Source organism: Nannospalax galili, unplaced genomic scaffold (genome assembly GCF_000622305.1).
Source record: "Nannospalax galili isolate Female #2095 unplaced genomic scaffold, S.galili_v1.0 scaffold267, whole genome shotgun sequence".
NCBI lineage: Eukaryota > Metazoa > Chordata > Mammalia > Rodentia > Spalacidae > Nannospalax > Nannospalax galili.
Window position 1 is genome coordinate 1968698 of NW_008357518.1, and position 23833 is coordinate 1992530.

A 23833-nucleotide genomic window follows, 5' to 3' on the forward strand; every position below is an offset into this window, starting at 1 on the left:
AAGGAAGGAAGGAAGGAAGGAAGGAAGGAAGGAAGGGAAGGAAGGAAGGCATTGACCTTCTTTGCTTCTGGGAATCCTGAGGTTTTGGAGTGATGATTATCACCATGGCGGAGAAATGGAAAATGAGGCAGAGAAGGTTGGCTGGCCTGTCCACAGCCATGGAGCTGGGAGGAAGAAGAGGATCCAAGCCAGGCTGCAGTGGCTCTAGCACCTGGGCTCTCACCCTGTTTCAGGGGGTTTGAACTGAGAATCGTGTGCGTTGGCTTTTGACCTTTCTGGGGACACTGCTGATAGCCCTGAATTTTCTGCTATACCCATACTGGATGCAGCAAAACTACAACCTTATAGCTTCTCAGTGTCCACTCTCCTTCAGTACAAGTTTGATGGGAAACAACAGCTCTGAAAGAGACTAACTACGCTAATGCAGTTGTGTAAGACACCGAGGTCCTGTGCTTTCTGGGATGTGGGCATCTGTGAGACCTTCTAAAAGTCCTTTCGTCAGTGTTTGGTGAATAATGAACAGTTCAGAAGAGGAGATAACTCCACTGTTTGAAGAACTATCTGCTCAGTATTTAAGATTTTCCTGGGGTAAACAGCATGGTTCAGTACCAAAATTCTAACTGCTGACTGAGGTGTGGGGCACTGAGTTCTCTGGCACTTTCTGTCAAGTGGGAGACTAATTGTACCACCTCTGAGGCAGGTGCTCATGGCAACCTTCCCAGAATTTTCTCCATCCTTGCAGAAGCAGCTGTGTTTAACTACCACAGATCCCACTGTATCACCAAGAAGTGGACACAGTCAAAAGTGATCTATTTGCAATCAAATGAGACGCAGAGGGAAGGAATGTGGCCAAGTGTGGAATCTAGTTTTCTTATTCTGTAGCTAAGAAAAGAGGGTAAAAGACAATCACCAGGCTCCTGGGCTCAACAGCCAGGCTGTAATTCGCTCCAAAGTCCATTTCTCATGACACAATGCTGCCTCACATGGTTGCTTGAACTCGACTTCTATTTCCCAGTATCTAGATACTTAAAATAATAAAGTGCCAATTGCACAGGCTATATAAATGAGAAAGCTCTCAGATACTGTGAGAAAGCATGTGAAATGGTATGAGTAGCTGATGATAATGAGAAACACAGAACTCCTCTTCATTTCCAAAACAGCCTGTTCCCTAAAACTGTGTGTCCTATAAAACTTTTCATATAATCTAAAGATAATGCCAACCTAATTTTGTTCTTTTAGGAGAAAATTCATGATCTAGATTATAAGAGAAGGAACTGGGGACATGTGTCTATCACGATCGCTTCCTTAATCTCACAGGTGTACTTGTGTGGAGGACCATAAACTTCTGCTCTCTTGGGTGGCAGATGAAATATCAGAATGAAGGAGGTGAGCTCAGACACAGGCATTCTATAGCTAAATGGAGCCATCTCAGATAAAGTTTTCCCAGTCTTCACAAACTGACTACCTATATATTTACCTGTGGGTGAGAATAAGTTACTTTAGAAGCTCGTCAATACTGAAGGATGTTGGCTCCTACCCAAAGGAGCTAAGAATGACTGCTTTGGTAAACAGGTAAATCAAATGAGGAAAAAACACCAGAGTGGGAGCCAGACTAGAACACTAGTGATTAATGAAATTTTCTCAAAAATGAAAAAAACCTCAAAATTTTCTATAGCTGGTGGTTCATAAAACTAAGCCCAATGCTTTTATGTTGCAATCTGTGATTACTTCTTGAAGAATTGGTATTGAATTGTTTAAAAATAACTAATAGCAACAATAAAGGAAACAGCATCAATCAGCCTTAATATTAGTATGCTAACTCTCCAAGTCTAATACAGTGGCAATCACTACTGTTTACAAGCTTAAGAAAACTATACAATCATCCTACAATTTGTTTGACCTTGTTTGAATAAAGTAGGCTTATTGTAATTTGATTACTTATTTTATTTTTACATAAAAATTTTATTAAATGATTGTGTATTTCATACAGAACATCTGGATCAACTTTATATCCCCTTCCCCATTGGCACCTGTCCATAGCCCCTCACTGGAATTCATACACTCTGTCATTTATGCCTAATCATGTCATTAGTGTCCCCAGACATCCTTGGTGCGAGTTCATCCACTGAGGTCTAGTCAGCCTATCTAGAATCCTTCCCTTTAACAATAAGAAGCTCTTTACCCAGCTGTGTTCATCGGCCAATAGGTCTTCTGTTACAATTGGGGCCTGCTGTCCATTTCCACAGTTTTGTGCTGGGTTTTGTCTGCTTGAGTTTGCATGGGTCTTGTGCATGCTGACACCATTGCTATAGGGTCATATGAGCAGGATCCGAGGAGCCTGTAAGACTCTGTTTCCATATGGTCATGCACCTCCTCCCCAGCTCTTACAATCTTTCTGCCTCCTCTTCCACAATGGTCCCTGAGCCCTGAGTGGATGGAGTTTAATATAGGAGTCCTCTCCAGGGAACCACAATTTGCAGACTCTTATTCTCTATGTTTTGGTCATTTGTGGTCTCTTGGTTGCCCTCTGTTGCATGAGAGAGCTTCACTGATGAAAGTTGAAAGATGCATTAGTGTTCTCTTCATCCCTTGTTCTATGTTCCATGAGCTTTCGATGTACAGGCTGCATCCTAGATATGTCCCCTAAATTTGGGCAATTCACAATCTCTGTGTGGCCAGTTGTGGAATCTGTAATTATCTCTGTCCTTGAAAAAAAAAAAGCTTCTTTGATGGGTGGTAATTGGGATACTTGGTCCATAAACTTAAGAATCCATATTTGGCACATAGTAAGAAATTGCATTCTTTGGGGTTTTCTCTAAGATCTATGACCTCTCCAGATTTGGCTAGGAGCTCCCATTGAGTGGACTTTTAGTCCAATTAGGTAGCTGTTGATTACCCCCAAGACAGAAGTGCCACTACTGCACCAATGTCGTCTGCTGTGTTGGTAACTGATGTGGTTGTTAGGCCTTGGAGCTGGGGTTGGACCATCGACTGATGTTCTCTCTTAGCAGCTTGCTTCAGGCTCTGCAAAGCTATGAGAGCTAGCCTTCAGGGGAGAGGCTTCCAGGTCAGTTTAAGCTCCATCGCTCCAAATCCTGTGTCCAAAGTATGCCCTGTCTCCGTAACAGAGTCTTACCTTCAAGTTCTGGGAGGCAATCAAGGACTGCAGCAATAGCCTGTATAATTTTGGGAGTCTCTTGGACAACCCTGGCCAACAGCTCAAAGGAAAGTTTGATGAACGTTTAAAATTCAGAAGCTTTTACAGCAGCTCAACCTGAAGAATTGAGCTCTTTTTAAAATTGGCCTATACCAATTTAAGTTAATGCATCTTTCTTTAAAAAAATTTTTGTATGTATGTGGGTGTTTGTGTGCACCTGTATGTGCACACCTGCACGCTGGTACACTCTCCCATGTACATGTGGAAGCCAGAGGTTGGCATCAGTTGTCTTCCTCTGTCATTCTCCAACTCACTATTGAAGACTGGGTGTCTCACTGAGTCCAGTGATCACAGATGCAGCTACATAGTCCAGCTGGTGAGCTCTATGGCCTGCCTGCTCTCCACTCCTCTAGTGTGAGAGTTACAGACAAGTACAAACACACCTGCTTTTACCTGGGCACTGGAGATCTGAACTCAGGTCTTCATGCTTGCATGGTAAGTACTTTACTAACCAGATCATCTCTCCAGCCTCAGGTCTAACACCAAAAACAGTCTTGGTACCAGATTAAGTGATTCAGAAATACAGCATTTACTTATAGCTTCATAAAGTAGTCAATGCTTATTTTTCTTAGCAGTGGAGTTATTTGTTCTTAAACTGATAATAACTTTGGACAGTAAAAACTTTTCCTTATTCCCTGTGGCAGACTGAATTATGTGCCACAAAAGTATACCCATGTCCTTGCCCAAGGACCTGTGAATGGAGCCTTGCTTGGAAACAGAATCTCTATAGAGAGGCACTCAAGTTTCAATGAGGTCAGACTAGGGTCGGGTGGGTCCTGATGTTATGTGACTGGTATCCTTTTAAGAAGACAGAATGCAACTGGAAAAGGCATGAGTCAACAGATTTCATTGCACTCTGTTCACAGTCTCCTCCCTGTGGATCCATAGTTAAAAATATGCATGATGTATGCTGCAGCATGCAGCCTGTAGGCCAGTGGTCTATTTATGGGTTTGACCGGACTGGAGACATGAGGACGCTTGTTAATAGACTGTGATTACCAGATGGTTCTGGAAGAGTCTGCTTCAGTTCTCTAGCTCTCGTGCTATGTTGTATATGTAGCGGTCAGAGGACAGCCTCAGGTGTTGGCCCTCCCCTGCCACCTCGTTGGAGACAGGGTCTGTTGTTTGCTCCTTCTTATACCAGGCTGACTGGCCTGTGAGCTTCTGGAAATTCTCATGTCTTTACCTCCCACACTGTAGGAGTGCTGGGATTGTAGGTGTGCAATACTGTGCCTGGTTGTACGTGGGTTCTGGGGATTAGAACTCAGGTCCTCACTCTTGTAAGGCAAGTGCTTTATACACTGAGCCATCTCCTCCACTCTCTCCAGCTCTTCTTATGAGTCTATCATTTTCTAGATTGATAATCCTGAGGGAAAGGGCACATTGATTCTCTCCACAAGAAGGAAAATAAAGACAGGAAGACCAATGGACACCATGTCTGGGAACCAGTTGGCATGTCCCCACACTGAAGAGGACATGGATTGAGAGGGTCATCCTAGTGTTGCCGCAGATGAGTGATCTCTACTTGGCAGTGTGGACTGGGGCCTGTGCTATGTGGGCTCAGCAAAAGCCATTGCTCAAACATCAATGAGAATTCCCAGGGTATGTCCTTCCACACAGTGGAATGATAGGGTTGGGGGAGGCAGTGGCCTGGGACTCAGCACTGCTGGCATATTGTCCTGTCAGTCTGACCACAGTGCTCATCCTGAATTCCCTCCCCTGAAAGGTAAAGGTCAAGTCACAGTCTTCTCTTTTAACTTCCAATACCTGGGGAACCTATTGCCAACTTTATCACCATAGTCAGGACCCACTGGTGAGTGAAGGGTGGTCAGAGCTGAAACTGCTTATAATAAGAAGTCTGGTCTTTTGTGTGGAGGGGTCAGCTCACTATGGATGGGTTTTGTTCACCAAGGAGCCATGAACCAAGATATGGACAACCAGGCAGGAGGCTTAAAATGCAATGACGTCCTGTGGCAGTGTGGCCTTCAAACTGAGAGGGACTGTAACATTCCCCTTGTAGAATCCGAAGCTGGCTAAGCTTTTGACCTAATTTGTTTTTGTTCCTTGTATGCATGTTATGAAATCCTACTTAATAGAAGCTTGGTTTTATATACACTCACTTGCTGAGAAACACAGCTTTGTTTTGTTAATAGATCATAGTCAAAATTCACTTCCCCTCCCAGAAGGGAAGACAGGGTAACTTGAAAAAACTAGATAAAACTAAGCCTTTTCAAAATTCATTGAGAATTAGGACACCTATGTCCTGACAACTCTTTTAAAGGCTTTTAAAATAGGTGACTCCTCCAGATAGATGAGACATTCACTCACAATTGAATTTCTATAATTAATCTGTGTGATTGGAAGATGGTGAACCCTCAGTGGAGTCCAAGTTGAATTATAAATGAGTTTCCATAAAAACATACATTCAGTGTTTAAATCAAACAAGAAACTGGTTCTGTTCCAGTTTAGTTTGGTAATTCTTTTAATGTCTGAACTGGTTCTAATTCAATCATTTTAGAAATACGGGTTTGATTTAAATAGATCCCGCTGTGTTTTATGTGGAGGAATTGTATGTGGTTATGGTTTATTTGAGTATTTGTATTTTCGTGTGAGAAGTCTGAATCATTTCAGCTGTTTAGTTTTCACGTAGGTTTTCCTCTGCATCCTATAATTCATTCCGCAGTCCTCTGGGAAAGTCGCACCTGTCCTCAAGGATATTTCAATGCACAGTATTTTTCTAACTTGAAACCTGACACCCCGGGAGGGCCACAGTCACGCATCCTTATGCACCTCCTTATATACTGGATATCATTACAAAGAGCAGGCTACAGAGGTGGCTCATCCACTAATTAATAGCACGTACTGCTCTTGCAGAGGACCTGAGTTCACTTTCCAGCACCCATGTCAGGAAACTCACAACCATCTCTAACTCCAGCTCCAGGGGATCTGCACTCACATGTGCGCGCGCACACACACACACACACACACACACACACACGCACACAGGCACACACACACGCACACACACACACACACACATCTTTATATTTACAGACAAGTATTCCAGTTACCACTCATCAAAGAAGCTTCTTTTTTAACAGGCAGAGATTATTAGAGTTTCACAACCGGACATATACAGAAATTGTCTGTGAACTGCCCAAACCTAAGTGTCACATCTACAATGCAACCTCTACACCTAAAGCTCGTGAACCACAGTGGAGCAATGGGTAGAGAGAACACCATTACATCTCTAAACTCTCATCAATGAAGACCCCTCGTGTCACAGAGGGAAATGAACAAAAAAGGACACAAATGGCCAAAGCATAGAGAACAAGTCTGCAGAATGTGGGTCTTTGGACAGGACTCCTATATTAAACTACAGCTCAGGGACCATTGCGGAAGATGTGGGAGTGGGAAGATGATAGAAGCAAGGAAGGAAGTGCATGACCACATGGAAATAGACTTCTACAGGTTCCTGGGACCTCGCTCATGTGAACCTACTGATCAATAGTGTGAGCATGCAAACTCAAGCATATAAAAACCCAGCACAGAGCTGTGGAAAAGGGCAAAGGGCCCCAATCTTAGCAAAAGAACTATTGACAGATGATTATTGCTGGGTGAGGGAGAGCTGATCCTCCTAAAGGACTCTAAATATGCTGACTAGATCTCAGTGGGTGAACTTGCTGCACTGAGGGACATCTGGGGACACAGATGACTGGATAGGACTTAACACAAATGACAGAATGCATGAATTCCAGTGTGTGTGTGGTCTATGGGAGGGTGCCAATGAGGAAGGAGGTATAAAGATGATTAAGTTGTTCTATATGAAATATACAAATATTTTAATTAAAAATTTACAAAAACACCAAAAATTGAAAAAATTAAGAAGCAATAGTAATAATAAAACAATCCTCATTAACTAAACTAAAAATTTAAAATAAATCTTTAAAAAATGATATAAACCCATCAGTGATGGAGAATAGCTTTTTCTCTTCCTGTGATGGTCCAAGGTCAGCTTCTCTCTGCTGTGTGCATACTGAGAGTGGTACAGATAGTCAACAGGTCTTACTGGTCACAGGGTCTCTGCCTCCCTGGGCACAGGGACCTTTTGCTGGCTCGCTGTTCACTTACCTCCAGTTACATGTTTTTTCCTCTCACAGAACTGCAGCTCCCAGTACTGTATAAAGCAACTGGACACATTGTTGAGTGTGGTTTTGGTATGTCCAAAGGCTTCCAAGATGCACATGGCCTGCAACATGAGAGAGAATTTGGACTCCTCATTAAAAATATATAATTGGAATGTAACAGTAAAGATGCAAGGAAATATTCTATTATCTAGAAAGTTCTATGCTTTTCACAAAACACTATGCTGAATTTTTTTAGGTTACTGTTTCTTCCTCAAATGCAGACTATGAGTGTAGTGTATCAGAAATTGTGGCCATGGTAATAAATTGACACGCACTTTACCTCCACTTACTATTTAAATGGATGATAATATTATCCATACAAACACACACAAACGCACACATAGGTATGTGTGTGAGCATGCACACACATATAATTTACCACGTACAACTTGAAATTTTAAACTTTAATAAAGTAGTAGATTGCTTGACACATGAGTTTGTGACCACACATGTGTGTGTATGTGTGTATGAGAGTGTGTGATTATACTGAATGTATATGGTGTGTGTGCATATGTGTGTGGATGACCTCAGGTGTCCTGCTCTAACATTCTCTACCTTATTCCCTTGAGACAGGGCCTGTCACTGAACGTGGAGAAAAACTGGCAGCCAGGAGGCCCCAGCAATCCTCCTGTCCCTGCTCTTACCCACCTGCCCCTGATAGTGCTGGGTTATAGGAATATAGGTGACACCCAGGCTTTTTTAACTAGATCCTGGGAATTTGAACTCAGGTCCTTATCCCTGCGTAGCAAGCTCTCTTAATCACTGAGCCATCCCCCCAGCCCCTTGATGTTTTTAAAAAGAAGTCAAAATTTCTTCTAAAATAATTAACTTGTGTGAACATCTGCAGTCATCTGGATCCTCACATATTTCCACACACTGTCTTTTTCTGTCTTTTGACACAGGGTCTTACTTGAAGCTTTGCTGGCTTGGAATTCACAGACCAGGTTGGCCTCAAACACACAGAGATCCACCTGCCTCTACCTCCCAAGTGCTGGGATCAAAGTCGTGTGCCACCACATCTGGCCTATTTCTACACACTCTTCAGTCTCCAGCCCACTGACCTCTTCCTTGACCTTGATGTACCCCATTGAAATACATCCCCTCCTTCAGAAACGTAACTAAACTTCTAGATGAAGGCTGTTCCTGACTCCTCCCTGTCCTGCGGGTGGTCTCTGAGGTGGTGAGTTAGAAGTTCTGAAACTCTAGTGTAAAGCTCCTCAGGTAGATCCTGGGATCTGATATTCTTTCTGGACAAGTTTCTTCAAATATTGAAAATGAAATGAAAGCCACTTCTTATCCATCAACTGACTATACATCTGATAATTTTGGTGACAAAGCAATTCTCCAAAAATATTTGAAAGTCTGGAAGGTTCTTTCTCTTTCAGGCTATTACAAGGAATATGTTAGCTGCAGTTTCTGAGTCAGCCACAAGGTGGCAGAAAAGTACCCGCTAGTGTTTCCTTGGTTCCTCATCCTTTAATTAACATTAATTTTGAGAAATTATTATAAAATTTTAACAAATGTTTTGAGTGTACTTTAACATTTTTTGGCATTTGCTATACTCAGGCACTTATTCATCCCAGAAACGTTCTATATTATTGATTACAAAACAACACTTTTCCTAATCACAAATCAAAAATGCTGAAAGTTGTGATAATGAAGCATGCTTAACCATCTGTTTTGGAAGCTTGAATGTTTGAAGATATGTTAAATCCTTACAAAAGTATATGATTTTGGCCTGCAAAATAATTTGATCAAAAGTAAATTGACAGCAGAGAGGACAAAACTGTTTTCTGGAAAAAAAGAATCAGTGATCAGTGGGCTATTTTTCTTGCTAAAGACTTTATGGCATAGGTAAATATGTATGTGTTAAAATTGATATTATAATTCTATCCCATGATAGAAATGTGTTAGTAAATGGTTAAAATCATAAAATGGGATGAATTTACAGTATTTTAACTTCCGGTTATTTTCTTGCTATCTGATGATAAAGCAACTTTTATTTTTCTACAAGGAAGCTGATGATGGGTGATGGATGATATGTTCCCAGCTAGGAAGTGTGGGAAATGACTAAATAAATGCACATGCTTGGGGGGGGGCTCTGCTTCCCTGTCTCAGGTTCTGTGGCACTAAACAGGTTCTTGATAAGCCCCCCCCATCCCCCAATCACATTTTCCTTCATCCTAACACAGGAATGACTTCTCTGGCACGTCTCAGGATTGTGCATGTAAAGCACTCAGCCTTGTCCTTGTCACAGAGTAAACAGACTACAGATGATTGGTTTGGTTTCTGTCAGTAACTGTAAGCCACGGTTTCTAACCTCATCACCTGTGTCTTCACTCTACCAAAAATGGCATAGAATAAGCAACTGTCTTAGACTCAGAGACTAAACATTGTCACTGGGATTTGAACCCAGGCAATCTAGCTGCAGGCTCCCACACTTAATCTCACCTTAATCACACTTAATCACATAGCTATTGTGTTAGTATAGGGACAAAGACAAGACATGTGAACCAAGAAACTAATATGGAGCAAAAGAGATTTTTTAAATGTAAGTTTTTAAATAGAACTTTCTTGTAGCACTCACTGCTCCGTATTTCCAGACAAGCTCCGCAATAACCCCCGGTTTTCTTATTTAATTCACCAGTCCGCCAATAGGTGGCACTAAATAAATTTGTTAAAGAGAAATGTTAAGACAATCCCCAAACAGTGTCATTTCACTGCTCTTGGTGACTTTCAAACAATACAATCATAAAAATTTAAATATAAATTAGAAAAGTTACATATACACATCCTTAGTATTTACTGAGTGAAATTTTATTGGTATCTCTTTTTTTTTCATTTATACTGCATGGTATACATTTCAATAGTTATAATGATTATGTGCTATTCAAGTAGCAGTTAATCTATTGTAAATAGATGTCTGTAAGCTCCTTAATGAACATCTACATGCCTCTATCAATCAAACTGATTGGGTCACTCCTTTCCACAAAGGGACTGCTAATAAATGCTTATTTAGCTGATCTGAGTGTACCAGATGTTTTGGAAATTCATTTGGGCTAGAATTGGCCAGAAGTTCCAGGTAATTTCTTTCCAAAATATGGCTTTTCTGTTCCAATATACCCAATAACATGAAAAAAAAAAAAAAACCCTGCTTCTGATGTTTGGGATTCAAATATGGGGATTAGAAACAGAAGAGTGCTTGTTAATGGATCTCTGTCTCTCTGATACTCTGAGAAAGAAGAGCGGTATCCCAGAGGATGGAGGAGAGCAAAGCCACCTGTGGAGGCTGGACAGGAACCCGCAGGACTTCTAGCAGGTGGCAGAAGCGACATGAGCCAGGAATTCAGTTTGGCTTAGGGAAAAAGTGTGGGCTCATGTCTGGACCTGAGCGTCCCCTCACGCCACAGTACCGTTCAGACCCAGCTGTATCTTTGTCCCCACGCCTCCCTCAGGACCCCAGGAACACCAGGCTGCTATCAGTCTTGAACTTGCTGGCCCTCGCCCTCCCAGGTCCCTTCCTCTGATCTTCTGAGACTGTGAATGTAGCATTGATAAGGGTGTCACTGGTGCCATCTGCAGGAAGTCTCTCTCTTGGTCTTCTGTATGACTGTCCCCTGGAGAAGCCACCTCCGCCTCCGTACACCCTCACTTTTATTTCTCTACCTTTATTTGAACTATTTTTCTTTCTTTACTAACTGGGGATAGATGAAATCTTCATGGACTTCTCTCGCAGCAGTAGGATTCTGGGTAAAGCTGTCTGCTTTAGAGGCCTCCATCCTTCCCCAGTGGGAGGTGTCCTGGGCCCCTTCCCATCTGATTGGATGAAGGCTGTCACTGAGGGCTCACAATCAGTACATTCTGTCTTGGGGAGAGCTCACCTGTCCCTCCCAGTGTCTCCTAAGAGTGTCCTGTCAACTTAGCTGGCTCAGATTTCAAACTTTCTTCTAAATAGCTCTGTATAACAAGGACATCCTCTGCTCACTTTGCTAAGTAGATTCTCTCTTGCAGGGAACACTGGTCTGTCTCTAAAATCTACTGCATTTCACAAGCACTCTGCAATGCTATCCAGATTTACAGACTGTTCATAGATTTTTCTAAAACTTGCATGAAATTCCTGCACATGTCCTGGGATGCTTTGCTAAAACCGTACCTGAGTAGTTTTGATGAGCTTCTTAGACAATGATATTTGTGTATGGATGAATTTCAAAGAGGGGGGAAAGCCCACAGTTGATATGATGTTTAAGCCATGCTCAAACCTGGATAATACTTTTCATGAGATAGAAATCATTTATGGGCAAGCAAGTTGGCTCAGTGGGTAAAAGCACTCACCACCAAGTCTGACAACCTGAGTTCAATCCTTGAGTCCTACATGGTGAAAGGAGAGAACTGAATCTGGAAGTTGTCCTCTGATCAGTTCATGTGCACTGTGGTACACATGTGTGCACCTCCACACTGACCCACACCCATACACTAAATGTAAAAAATAGAAACAACTTATCGGTGTCATCTTTTGTGTATTGTGAGGAATTAGTAAAATACACAAATGAATTAGGAAGCATTTTACTTAAAATCTGCATGGTTTTGATTTCTCAGAGCCGGTGGGTTTGAAGAGTTACACCTGACTTTATCACAGGAAAGCAACTTAGGATGTATTTACTCCAACTGAACTGCAAAGTCAATTTACATGAAGCAATCCAGAATGTGTCTCAGAAATGCCTGCTCTCCCATCAGAGATCATGCTAATAAAGATTATCTTAGCCTGTAATTTAGAGGGAGACTGCTGTTCTCTGTCATTTCAATTAAGTCAATGGATTCTGGTATTTCCATTAGTTAACCCGCATTTACTTTATAACCATGTTGATTTATTCATGTTCTTACTGTATCAGTCATCATCAGTAGATTAGCAAAATTTGAACAAAGAGGACAGGTTCACCCTCCTTCCCACATTGACTACAATGGCTACATTATTTGGAGTTGTGGGGTGGAGAACCATGGTGCTCAGTATGGTACACGCTTCACAAATGGCCATGGATTAAAACCATTAACGAGCATAGACGATACCATATGATAAGTTCAGGATTTTTTGTTGTTTGTTTCTTTTGAAACAGGGTCTCCCTGTAGCCTCAGCTGGCCTGGAACTTGCTATGTAGGCCAGGCTGGCCTTGATCTCACCAAAATCAACCTGCCTCTGCCTCCTGAGTGCTTGGATTAAAGGCATGTATCACCACACCGAGCCTCAGAATTGATTTAATACACAATCTTTTAAAAAACATTTTATTTATTATTTTTATTTTATGTGTACGAGTATATTGCCTGCATGTATGTGAGTGCACCCATGTCACGCAATGCCCACAGAGGTCAGAAGAGAGTTTCAGATTCCCCCGGAACTGAGGTTGGAGACTGTTGTTAGTTGCCACATGAATACTAGGAATTGATCCTGGGTTCTCTGCAAGAGCAGACAGTGCTCTTAACTGCTGAGCCATCTCTCCAGGCCCTTTAATACACAATCTTTATTAATAGAAAAATCTCCCAACTCAGGTATAAGTTAGCAATCTATTAGAGGTAAATTCAAAACTTTAAGGGCTTATAGGTGGAATTAAAGGCATAAGAAAACAATACTCATCTACTGACCAAACAGAAGTTCCTCCAACTTTTAGAGGATGAATCAAGTACTATGAATTTCTAGAACATTCCTGAAGTAGTGACCCCACAGTAACAATAATTGTATTATTTTTCTGAAATGGTCTAAAGATACAGAAGCTATTTCACTCCAGCTTCATCAGCTGCTTTTAAATATAAAAACACTGCAGAAAACATAGGTGTCGCCCCACGCTGTGTGTGCAGTGGGATGCTAGATTGACGCAGCGGGCAGGCATTGGCGCTTCTGCATGTATAGCACGTCAGCTTGGAATGAGCTCTGACAGAAAGCTTGGACCAAACTAGTATGCTCTGTGCATTATTTCTGGATTGGAGGGAGCGATGCAATAATCTCATTTCCTTGAAAGTCACAAAGAGTGTGTTGATTTATTTTTAGCAAGATGAACTGAACATGACCAAACATGATTTTCAATACAAACATTGAAAAGTCTCTTGATAATGTCTGATTTTTTGGGAGCAAGTGTTTCTTTCCTACTGTTGGACCAAAAAATAAAACAGAAAGAAAGGGAGCAAATCTCCTCCTGTCCAACTGAGGCAGGACAGGGGAGACAAGAATCAGAAAATGCCTAGCCTGGTGTTGAATCACACCTACACATAAACGCTCATCAGAATTTGCAGGTTCTCCGGTGCATGCAACTGGCTTGTCTGTATTAAGTTTATTTGATTATATTAATGTTAATTAAAGAACCTAGAGTAACTAAATGTTTTCTAGGGATGCCGAAACACTTGAAAATCTTTTATTCCCATATTCATTTATTTACAACATAGACACTAACCTCCTAACATGTGTCAAGCTGAGGTGGGCTCCCTGAGTTCAAAGGACGGGCGCTTGTCAACACTTAAAGGGACACTGTTTAGATGAGGACAAAGGTATGAAAAAAGAAGCTTTCCCACAGGGCAAGAGGACAAGGAGGGTAGGCTGTAAGTCCAGAGATGTCAGTGACAACATCAGGAAGTGTTTTCAGTCATGCCAGTTAATGCCACTTGATATCCAGGGAATTAAATTCTTCAGATCTTTTGAGAAAAGACATCATGAAGATAGAGACCTGGACCAGTCCACGCACAGCAGCTCTTCTCTTCTTCTAGTTAGTGGCTTAATCTGAACACAAGGCTACTTACACTGAACACAGCTCTGTGAGTATTGCAAGCCTACAACTGGGAACAGATGTGAGGTAGTGCTTCCTCATGTGAGAAGCCCTCTCCCTGGTCTAGAACCTTCTTTCCTCTTCCCCTGATTTTCTGTGAAGATGTTGGGCCCTAAACATTCACGAGGAGCAAAGTATTCTATCCTTCAAGACCCCTTGAAGGTATGTATGTAGATATGATTGGGAGATGGTCCACCATGGGGGAAGAAGAGACCCACTCAGAACTGCCTCTGAGATAACTCACAATGTGGACCTTGGGCCTATGGAATGATGATGGGTCTATGGCTGATGAGGCAGATTATGGGATGCTGTTAGAGAGGGAAAGAGAGATGGAGTCAGTGTAAATTCTAGCCTGCAGGCCATGATGAGAAAGAAGTTGCACCATGGCTTGTGCTGAGCAGCATAGGAAGGGTGTTAATTCAATGTGAATCTTTGAAGTATGCAGTGGCATATCTAGAAGTCTGCAGGAAAGCTGGTCTGCATCCTCAGAGGGATTAGAGATAAAGACTAAGATGGGGAATGTCTGGCTTGCTGATGGGACTGAATCACAGGGCTAGAGGCACAATGATGGTGTCTTCCAGCATAACAGATTATGCCAAACTGAGGATGATCTCCATGAGCTCCAGTTCCTGCAGAACCATTTTCAGTCCAAATGCTCACAGGTGGAGGGTCTGTGTGATCTTCAGATGGAGGCCCAGGACAGCAGACTGTTGAGGTCTGCTCCCTTCTGTGACAGGTTATTGTGATCCTCAGCCCACATTGTCAAGGTGACTGGATTTGGGGGTCACCATGGAACGATCCTCTGAGACTGACTATGAGCGTTTGAAGAAAGGTTTACCTGAGGTAGGAAAGCCCGCCTTGAACAACATTCCACGAGCTAGGATTCTGAACTAAGTTAAAAGAAGAACGCAAGGTGAGCACCAGCATTCATCTGCCTCTGTTTTCTGGCTACAGAAGTGATGTGAGCAGCTGGTGACGCCGTGCCTTCTCCACCCATCGCAATGGACTGCACCCTCACACTGAGAGCCAAAAATAAGCACTTTCTTCCTTAAGTTGCCTTTGTTAGTGTATTTTGTTGCAGCAATGAGAAAAGCATCCGATATAGTTACTGATGGGTTTTCTGTCCATTCCCTACCTCTGTGGTCCTTCTTGTGTTGGTGGGTTGTATTGCAAGAAGCTTCCAGTCCTAAACTACTGTGGTCTGACACATGCTGTGAACCAAGCAGGCTGTAACCATTCAAACAAGAGGACCAGCCTATGGACAAGCACTAGTCAGGTCTTCTGAGCACCATCGCTAACTTTGCTGTGGATAACTGTCTTAGCTTCAGCTTCTTGGATGACAGTAAAACTTTGGGCTTCCTCCTTGAACTCTGGTAGCAATTTGCCCAGATGATGCATTGAAGGAGATGACTAGCAGGGCCAAGGGTTTTGGAATTCTACTGAATACAACAGTACAAATGTTTCTGAGTTACTTTAGACTCATGCTGGGTTGAAGGCCTGCGCACCAATGTCATTTGGGTTTACTACTGCCACTCCTTTCAGATGTTGGTGTTTTATTACCAGCTCTAAGATTCCCCCACAGGCCAGTCCCCATCAGCAGAGCCAGAGGAATTTTCTATGTGAACAAACAAACCAACAGAAAAACCTAACTACATTAGCTATTCTAAGAGCAAAGAGATATTACCAAGAGCAAATGTAAAAATGAAGTATGTTCCAAATACTTTTAATTTCATAAAAGAAAATTTAAACATTTACTTAATATTACCTTACATCTGGGCTCAATTTCTTTTGTTTTTTCTTTTTCTCTACAAAGTTTGACCACTTTCTGTGATGGTGGCCCCTATATTATCATGTGACATCATTCCTGCCTCAACCCACCCACTCACACATTTGCTAACCCAGAGCAACTTACGTGCTTGAATCTGGAGTCAAACATAGCCCGGCTAGAGCTGGTCCTACAGGTCAGATGCCTCACTATCTGCTTGCTGGCTTCGGTCTTCCCCGATCCTCTCTCTCCACTGTGAGAAAATGGGGGAAACATAAGTTCACTGGCTTGGAAGAGGCAATAAATAGATAGATAAATAAATAAATAGTAAATAACTAAATAATCAGAAGTAGATAATTGTCAGACCCAGGGACAGCAAGAGATGATCATAACACTTATTACTGAATTGATGGTTGATATAGCCTCATTTTTCAATTTGATGTCTGTTGTAATCATTGAGTCAGCACATGCCCTGTCATGCATGCATTGGTATGTTAGTGTCAAGACTATAGACCAATACCACCCAACGTCTGCACTGCAGTGGCCACCCAAGCACAGAGCCACGTGACCAGGGAGCACAGTGGGAATATTGGCAGGGAAGGTACGGGACTTGACGTCAATGTTGTAAGTGCAAGTCAGGGAGGGATTCCAGGGTGACAGCAGACCAGAGCAGGAAGGACACATGTCTGTCCTGGAGCTACACACCACCTGCCAGGGGAAGCTTCCGAATTCTCCTGAGCCTCCTAGCAAAGTTGCCACAGCTACGTTTGGAAATGCCCCATATCTTTTTGTGCATTAGTTTCCCTGTAGAAAGAGCCTGGGTCAAGTCAGTACACACGCTGATGGAAGAAGCTCATGAGACAAGGGGAGCACTCCTTGCCCTTGGCAGACCCTAAAACAAACTTTTCTCAGTGGATTTTGGTCCTAAGTGTGTGCGATGTGCATTTTTTAACATCTAGAATCAGCTAATCACCAGTAACAAAGTTACAATTTATAATGACATCCCAGAGCTGCCTTGTAGGCATACTTCATTCATTCATTCATCAAATTTTCACAAACAGTAATTGTTATTGCCCTGACACTAGATGACAGTTTATGAACGCAGCAGCCCCACATGGCAATTACAAAGGTGTTGCAGATTTAACAAAGTGGTTTATGGATCCAGATAGATCATTCAGAAACAGGCTTTATTTATCTAATTGCCATTTTGCAGAAGACCCGGGTTCAAATCCCAGCACCCATATGGCAGCTAACAACTGTCCATAACTCCAGTCCCAGGGGATCCAACAGCCTCTTCTGACCTCTGCGGGCATTGCATGACATAGGTGCACCTACCTCCATGCAGGCAATACATGCATACACATAAAATAAAAATAATAAATAAAAAATTTAAAAAAGTATTTTACAAGTACTTTCTCAGATTCCTGCCTTGGAATATATATTCTAATTAATTAAATGAATTAAAGGGCATTTGCCAGAAAACTTTTGGAATTTTAATGATTTAAATCTCAACCTGCTACAGATGCTTCCCGTCTCATTTCAGCTACCCTTATTCATGTGAAATACTGAGACACAAAATCATCTGCTTTAAAATGTGATCTTAAAATAGTTTTTGAATAAAATAATATGTTTCTGATCTGGTACTGATTTATAGAATATCTATTTCAGGAATATTTAATTTCTTCCAGGACACAAGCAAAGCTCAGTAAATGAACGTGAAGGTTTGGTTGAACTCCTCAGGGCCAAGCTGGATGCAGGTGAGGCAATAGAGGAAGGCCTCTCCTGAGTCATCCCAACCCAGGAGGGTCCGAATCTTATCACAGTGCAGAATAATCCTGTCACAGGGAAGTCCTGTGATCTCAGACCAGGCCTTTGGTTTGTTTTGCTTATGAAGACTTCTGACTCTGTTGTAAAACTTTAATAAAAATAAATGAATTTTTTTCCAAATTAGTTTTTTTTTCAAGTAAGTGCCTGATATATGCATTATTAAGCCTTAAAGTATGTCTCAAAGGAGCATTAGTACAGAATGTTAGTGAAGACTTCTGAGGGGGAAAATCTCCAATGAGAAAAAGTTTGTAGAAATTAGACTGAACACGGACTGGCAACATGGTTCAGTGGGTAACAGTGCTTGCCTCTAAGCCAGATGATCTGAGCTTGATTCCTAGAACCCACATCTGAAAGGCAAGAAACGATTCTCAAAAGTTGTTCTCTTTCCTCCACATGAGTTCATGCAAATATTTTTTTTTGAAAAAGAAATAGGCTGAACAGATAGAGGCAGGTTTGTCCATGGTAGGTGCCTGAGGGCACTATGGGCTCCCTGGGGCAGATCCCCAGAGGACAGCCACACTGGCACCTCCCCTGCAGAGCAGAGTTAGGAACCAATGCTTTCAGAACTCAAGGCCCACCACTGGAGGGAGTGCTTTACAGTTCAGTGACTCAGTGAGGATTTTGGCACGTCTGTGGATTTGTGGGAAGGCGTTTTAGGGAAGACTGGGTAGGGTTCTTGCTCTCCCTGTGGGTCACAGCAAGAGACTGGGATGGCTGCAGTGGTGTTTGGCTGCTTTGTGGTTCAGAAGCTGGACCCGGGTTTCACATTTACTGATCCTAAGGCAGTACTTATAAAGTGAGCCCCTGTAACAGTCACATGACACATGGAATGCCCTAATTCTCATTATTCTATAAATGACAATATTACTCATCTCACAGGGTTTCTAAGGAGAAAATAAGCTAACACATAGGAAACGCCTCACCAAGGAATGGCAAAGGGTAGGTGATCAACAAATATTAGATGTCGTTATTGTCAACACCATTTCACAACCCTCCCCAGTTCACCAATTATTGACAATATTCTCCAAGCAATTTATAATAAACATCAGGAAACCCAATAGTTAAACATATGAAAGTAGAGATGATAAATTCAGGGATGGCTGGAGCCACATGTTACCAACCATAGCCTCAGCATCCCTCAGACACTTCAGAACAGAACACTAAAGTTGGTCACCTTCCCTGCTAGTCTCCACGGAACTTTTTTTTTTTCTTTTAACTCTCATTTTATTTGAGACCAAGTCCCATATGTAGACTATGCTGGCCTCAAACTCATGGCTATCCTCCTGCCTCAGTCTCTCCAGGGTTTGGATTATTGTTGCATGCCACCAAGCTTAGCTCCTTCAATGGATTTCAATAAAGTAAAAGCAGATATGCAAATGTTTATTTAAAATTGTTAATAAACACTAGGTTCTATCCCTGCAGGGCTTCCATGCATTTGAACTTGTGTCATGTGCTATTTTATTTCCCTGTTCAGTTTGCAGCAAGAGTGCGCGTGCGCAGGAAGGCAAAGCTAGGGGTCTTCACAGACGGCTTTCTCTGGCAGGAGCTTGGCCAAACGGAAAATGCAATTCTCTGATACAGATCTTACTTTTATTATATTTAATTAACTAATTAACTAATTTGTATTTCCATAAGCATGGGTGTCCATGACACAGCATGTGTGTGGAGGTCAGAGGACAACTTGCAGGAATCAGTTCCTGCCTTCCATCCACCATGTGAATCTGAGATTGAATTCAGGTCCTCAGGTTGGGTGGAAAGAGAGGCCACTGAGCATCTCACTGGACCAAATTTTATTTATTTATTTTTTAGCAATGTTGGAGCTTACTAAAGAAGGATTTAGCATTGATTTAAGAAAGCACACGATGAGAGAAAGGAACACCTTAGAAACTGACAGTTCTTCCCGCCTTACAGGGGTACAGCCTCCTTCCCCTAGTAGGGTGCCTCCCAAATCTCATCTTGAATCCTCTGTCAACACCCACTCACATTCTATCTCTCGTTCTTTGTGCTTCCCACTGACAATTTTGAAAAAGTTTCTGCTGCAGTGTAAATTGCCTTTCTGGGTTTTGCAAATTATTGGTTACATTTCAAATAAAAACCACCTATGGAGAATTATCTGCTGCAAAGGGAGCAGAGGGAATGCCTACCAGCAGGGCAGGAAAACATTCTTTTGCAAGGGGGTTGATAAAGCCGTATTTTGGATATCACCATAGGTTGAGCCTGGATTAGGCACACTAGCGTGGAGAGCTTTTCTTTTCCACATTTGTTTCTTAAATTTGAAAGTTCTTTTGCTGTGGTCCTAAATTTTAAATCTTCAAATGGAAGTGTGCTTCAGGCTGTGGGTTAAGATTGATTCTGCTCCACCAGGGACTATTTCTAGGAGGAAGGAAGTCGGTCCTTTGTAACAAGACTAATGTGCTTGTGGAAAGATGGACTGTGGAGGAGGCAAGTGAGGAAGGAATGCCCACCCGCAGCCTCAGGGATCTGTGCGTGGGACCTGGGGCCTCACCTGACGATGAAGCTCTGTGGCCGGTGCTCCTGGAACAGTCGGTGGAAAGCCCGTTCTGCACAGGAGAAGAGGTGGGGTGGCAGCAAGGGGCTCCGCTGGCCTGTGGGGCTCAGATAGAGCTGTGACACCTGGGTAGGCAGACGAAGGACAACAGGACGATGAAACTAGGACCCATTCCTATCTACCTGTGTGCCACCCAGAAGAAGACAGCTATAAACTGAACCTGTTGGGAGTACCTAACGCTTGTACAATCAGTCCCACATCTTAGCACAATTCCATCAGACTGAGAGGCAAAACAGAAGATTAGATCTATTCTTTGTTTTTTGGTCTACAAGCCTTAAATTATTCTCAAGTATTAAAAGAACAGCAAGGCTCAAAATTCCGTTGAATAACAAACCACCATGGAATAGGTCTAAACTGTACTCATTCACACTAAATTCAATTTCTCTCTGCAGTGTTTAGGGTTGACATTCTAAGATTGCAGGGATTCTAAGAAGCACATAGAAATTTATTTACCCACTTCTCAGAGATACAGCAATGCAATTACCTTAATTTCAGTGCATCTGTGACCTATCACCACCACCAGGTTTTGCTGTTAGTATTTTTAATTCTCCAGTTCCTAGTGAATTTTACAACATTAACTGTCCTGAATCTTTAAGGACAACTGGGTCAGGAGCCCAGAAGGGACTTTTCTGCTTTTAAATATTTCAGCATTTAAAAACAACTAATAAAGTGATTAAATAGTAGTGCTATATAATTTGCAATACATAAACAAAGAACTATTAGGCTAGGTTAAATTTTGCAGGACACATTTCTGTTCTTTTTTTAATTGTTTTTATTTTGGCGAATTTCATACATGAGTACAATATTTGCATCATTTTGGACTCTCCACACTTCTGTTCCTCCTGTATCCCTCCCTTTTCTTTAATTGTGTGTGTGTGTGTGTGTGTGTGTGTGTGTGTGTGTTATATATATATATATATAATGCACTGAGTCACTTAGTGGTGCTCCTGTGTACCACCCACTTGGGATTAGATAACCTCTCAGGGAGCTAGTCCCTTAGAAAAACTGGTTCTCCCTCAGATCCGTTGATTGCCTGTAGCTCTTCATCAAGAGGTGAGACCCAGTGAAATTTTCCCGTTCACATTGGCACGTCAGCTATTTTTGTCATTATGCAGATCTTGTTAGGCTACCGTACTGTGGAGATTCCATGGGTGCAGCTTCCCTGTCATGTCTAGAATGCACTGTCTAGCAGCAGGCTTCTGTTCCTCTGGCCCTTACAATCTCTCCACCCCCTTTTCTGCAAATTCAATTTGCTTGTAACCCAGTGAGGGTCTCACTGATGTTACAAGCAAAGTCAGAGAAGAGACCTTGGAGCATGAATGGTTTCCGGTGCTTATTCATGCTTCTTACTGTGTTTCTATGAACCTGTTTGGGGCTGGCCAAAGACATGATTGGGAATCACCAAAGTGATGACTGCTCATGATAATCAGACTCACAATTTCCTTAGCTCTCTGCCCTGTAAACCCACTCTTCTCCACGTCGCCTTGGAGTATAAATGTAGTGGGTTCCACTGCTGTTCCTGGCAACCTCTGTGCAGAGATGATTGTTTCTGTGCTTTGTAAAGTTATGTGGAAATAACAATAACAGGGCAGTGACATGTTCAGTTTGGGTGTTTTTCTCTGTGTGTATGTGTGTGTGTTGGGGTGTGTGTGTGGTATGTGTGTCAGAGGTGTGTGTGTGTGCTGGGGTGTGTGTGTGGTGTGTGTGTGTCAGGGTGTGTGTGTGTGGTGTGTGTGTGTGTGTGTGTGTGTGTGTGTGTGTGTGTGTGTGTGCATAATATGGACACCCATGTGTGCATGTGGAGGCTGGAGGTCAGTGTCAGGTGTTTTTTCTATTCCTTTCTACCATCTCATTTCAGATAGGATCTTTCACTGAACCTGGAACAACTGGAACTCACCACAATTTGGCTTGCCTGGCTGGTCAGCAAGCTCCTCAGAGTTGCCTGTCTCAGCACAACCCTCTCCCCCAGGGTTGGAATTACAGGTGCATGTTGCTGAGTATACCCAGCTTTACATCTGAATTCAGGTTCTCATGATTGTGCATCAAATGCTTTACCTGATGAGCCATCTCCTCAGTGCCCATTTCAGTATTTTCTGTTGAAACTTGAGGATTTTTAAATGATGCAGGTTGAGTTTTCCAAGTGACTTTTATATTGGTTCTAATTATTGATATTATCAGTAATCTCGATAATGATAACCAATATAAAAGTCACCTCAATAAACTCATTCATCCACCAAGGTAGTCATGGGTGGACTTATTTCTTTGGTCTATTATTGGTGTCCTCCTGGGGTGCACAGATGTTTGTTCTCGTTTGTCAAGAAAAAGTAAGTCTCTAAAAAGTCTATGCAGTTTTAAGGATGAAGACACTCTATGTTAACATCCCTTTATATTGCAACCGATGTGTATGACTGGATGCCGCAGATGTTCCTTGGACTGACAGAACCAGTGCAGAGAGATCCGATGACTTTTCACCTTCTCTTCCTCCTCCCATACACCTTTCATGGTTAAAATGAACGATATCAAATGTTTTCAGCATAGGTGGGCAGTGCTGTAAGGATCCCTGCTCCTTGTTATGTCTGTTCATTTAGAACTTGCTGCCTGTTCTCCTGAAAGCTCCATTCTTCCCAGTGAGTTGGTGCTGGGCCCACATTGCCATGGTTGCCTGAAGTTACAAATGGGAAGGGCACCTGCTGATGTGTGTCTGCATTCCTCTCAAAGTCAGGCTTTTTAGAAAGGGCCTCTCTCCATGACCCACTGGCAATGAGAAGCAAGGGCTTCACAGGACACACGGATACTAAAGAACGAAGTCAAACAGACTCTGCAGTGTATTTAAACATGAAGCATGGGTGCATGACAGTCTCTTTATTTTTGTGATCTTTATAACCATAGAAATCATTCATGTATTGTTTTCTTCTTTTATGAAAATGATAAACGTAGTAAGAAATTGAACTATTTTAAAATGACTTAGTATAAGATAATAATAATAAGTATAGTAATGAATAGGCTCAAAATTGATGCATTTTGTGAATCTAGAGGGTTGTTAGCCCACATTAAATATTTCTTCACATGAGCAGCTGATATTAAATTGCAAAACTCCAAAATTGCTGGAGAAGACACCGAATCAGCATCAAATCAAGTCCCTGTATCAACCTCACACCAGTAATTTTGTAAGTAGCTGCTTATGGACAAAGAAAGCACAAAAAATCCGGGATTCTGCACAATCAATATGAATTCAGACATGCCAGGCGCTCGCAAGGCTGGTTCCGGCCTGTAAAATGCAGGTTAATTTGCTTTGGGCTTCAGGCGGTGTGAATTTCATGTATTTTCAATTTATTTTTTCTGCTACAAGAGTTGAAAATGTTGGACGCAATGAATATGTGTCTTTGTATACTGAATGCCCATTAAATACTTGGTATAGTAAAACTTAAAATTTAATTTATATTTAAAATATATAAATATATG

General features: G+C 42.1%; 1 protein-coding gene across 1 annotated transcript in view; it reads right to left on the reverse strand.

Annotated features, from left to right (window-relative positions):
- Positions 1-23833, reverse strand: part of Myo16 (myosin XVI) — a 497779-nt gene that overhangs the window by 268801 nt on the left and 205145 nt on the right. The window contains exons 12-14 of the mRNA XM_029557215.1: positions 20309-20436; positions 16123-16228; positions 7349-7466 (exon numbers count right to left, since the gene is read on the reverse strand). Of these exons, the coding sequence (XP_029413075.1) occupies positions 7349-7466; positions 16123-16228; positions 20309-20436 (352 nt within the window). The remainder of the gene's footprint in view (positions 1-7348; positions 7467-16122; positions 16229-20308; positions 20437-23833) is intronic.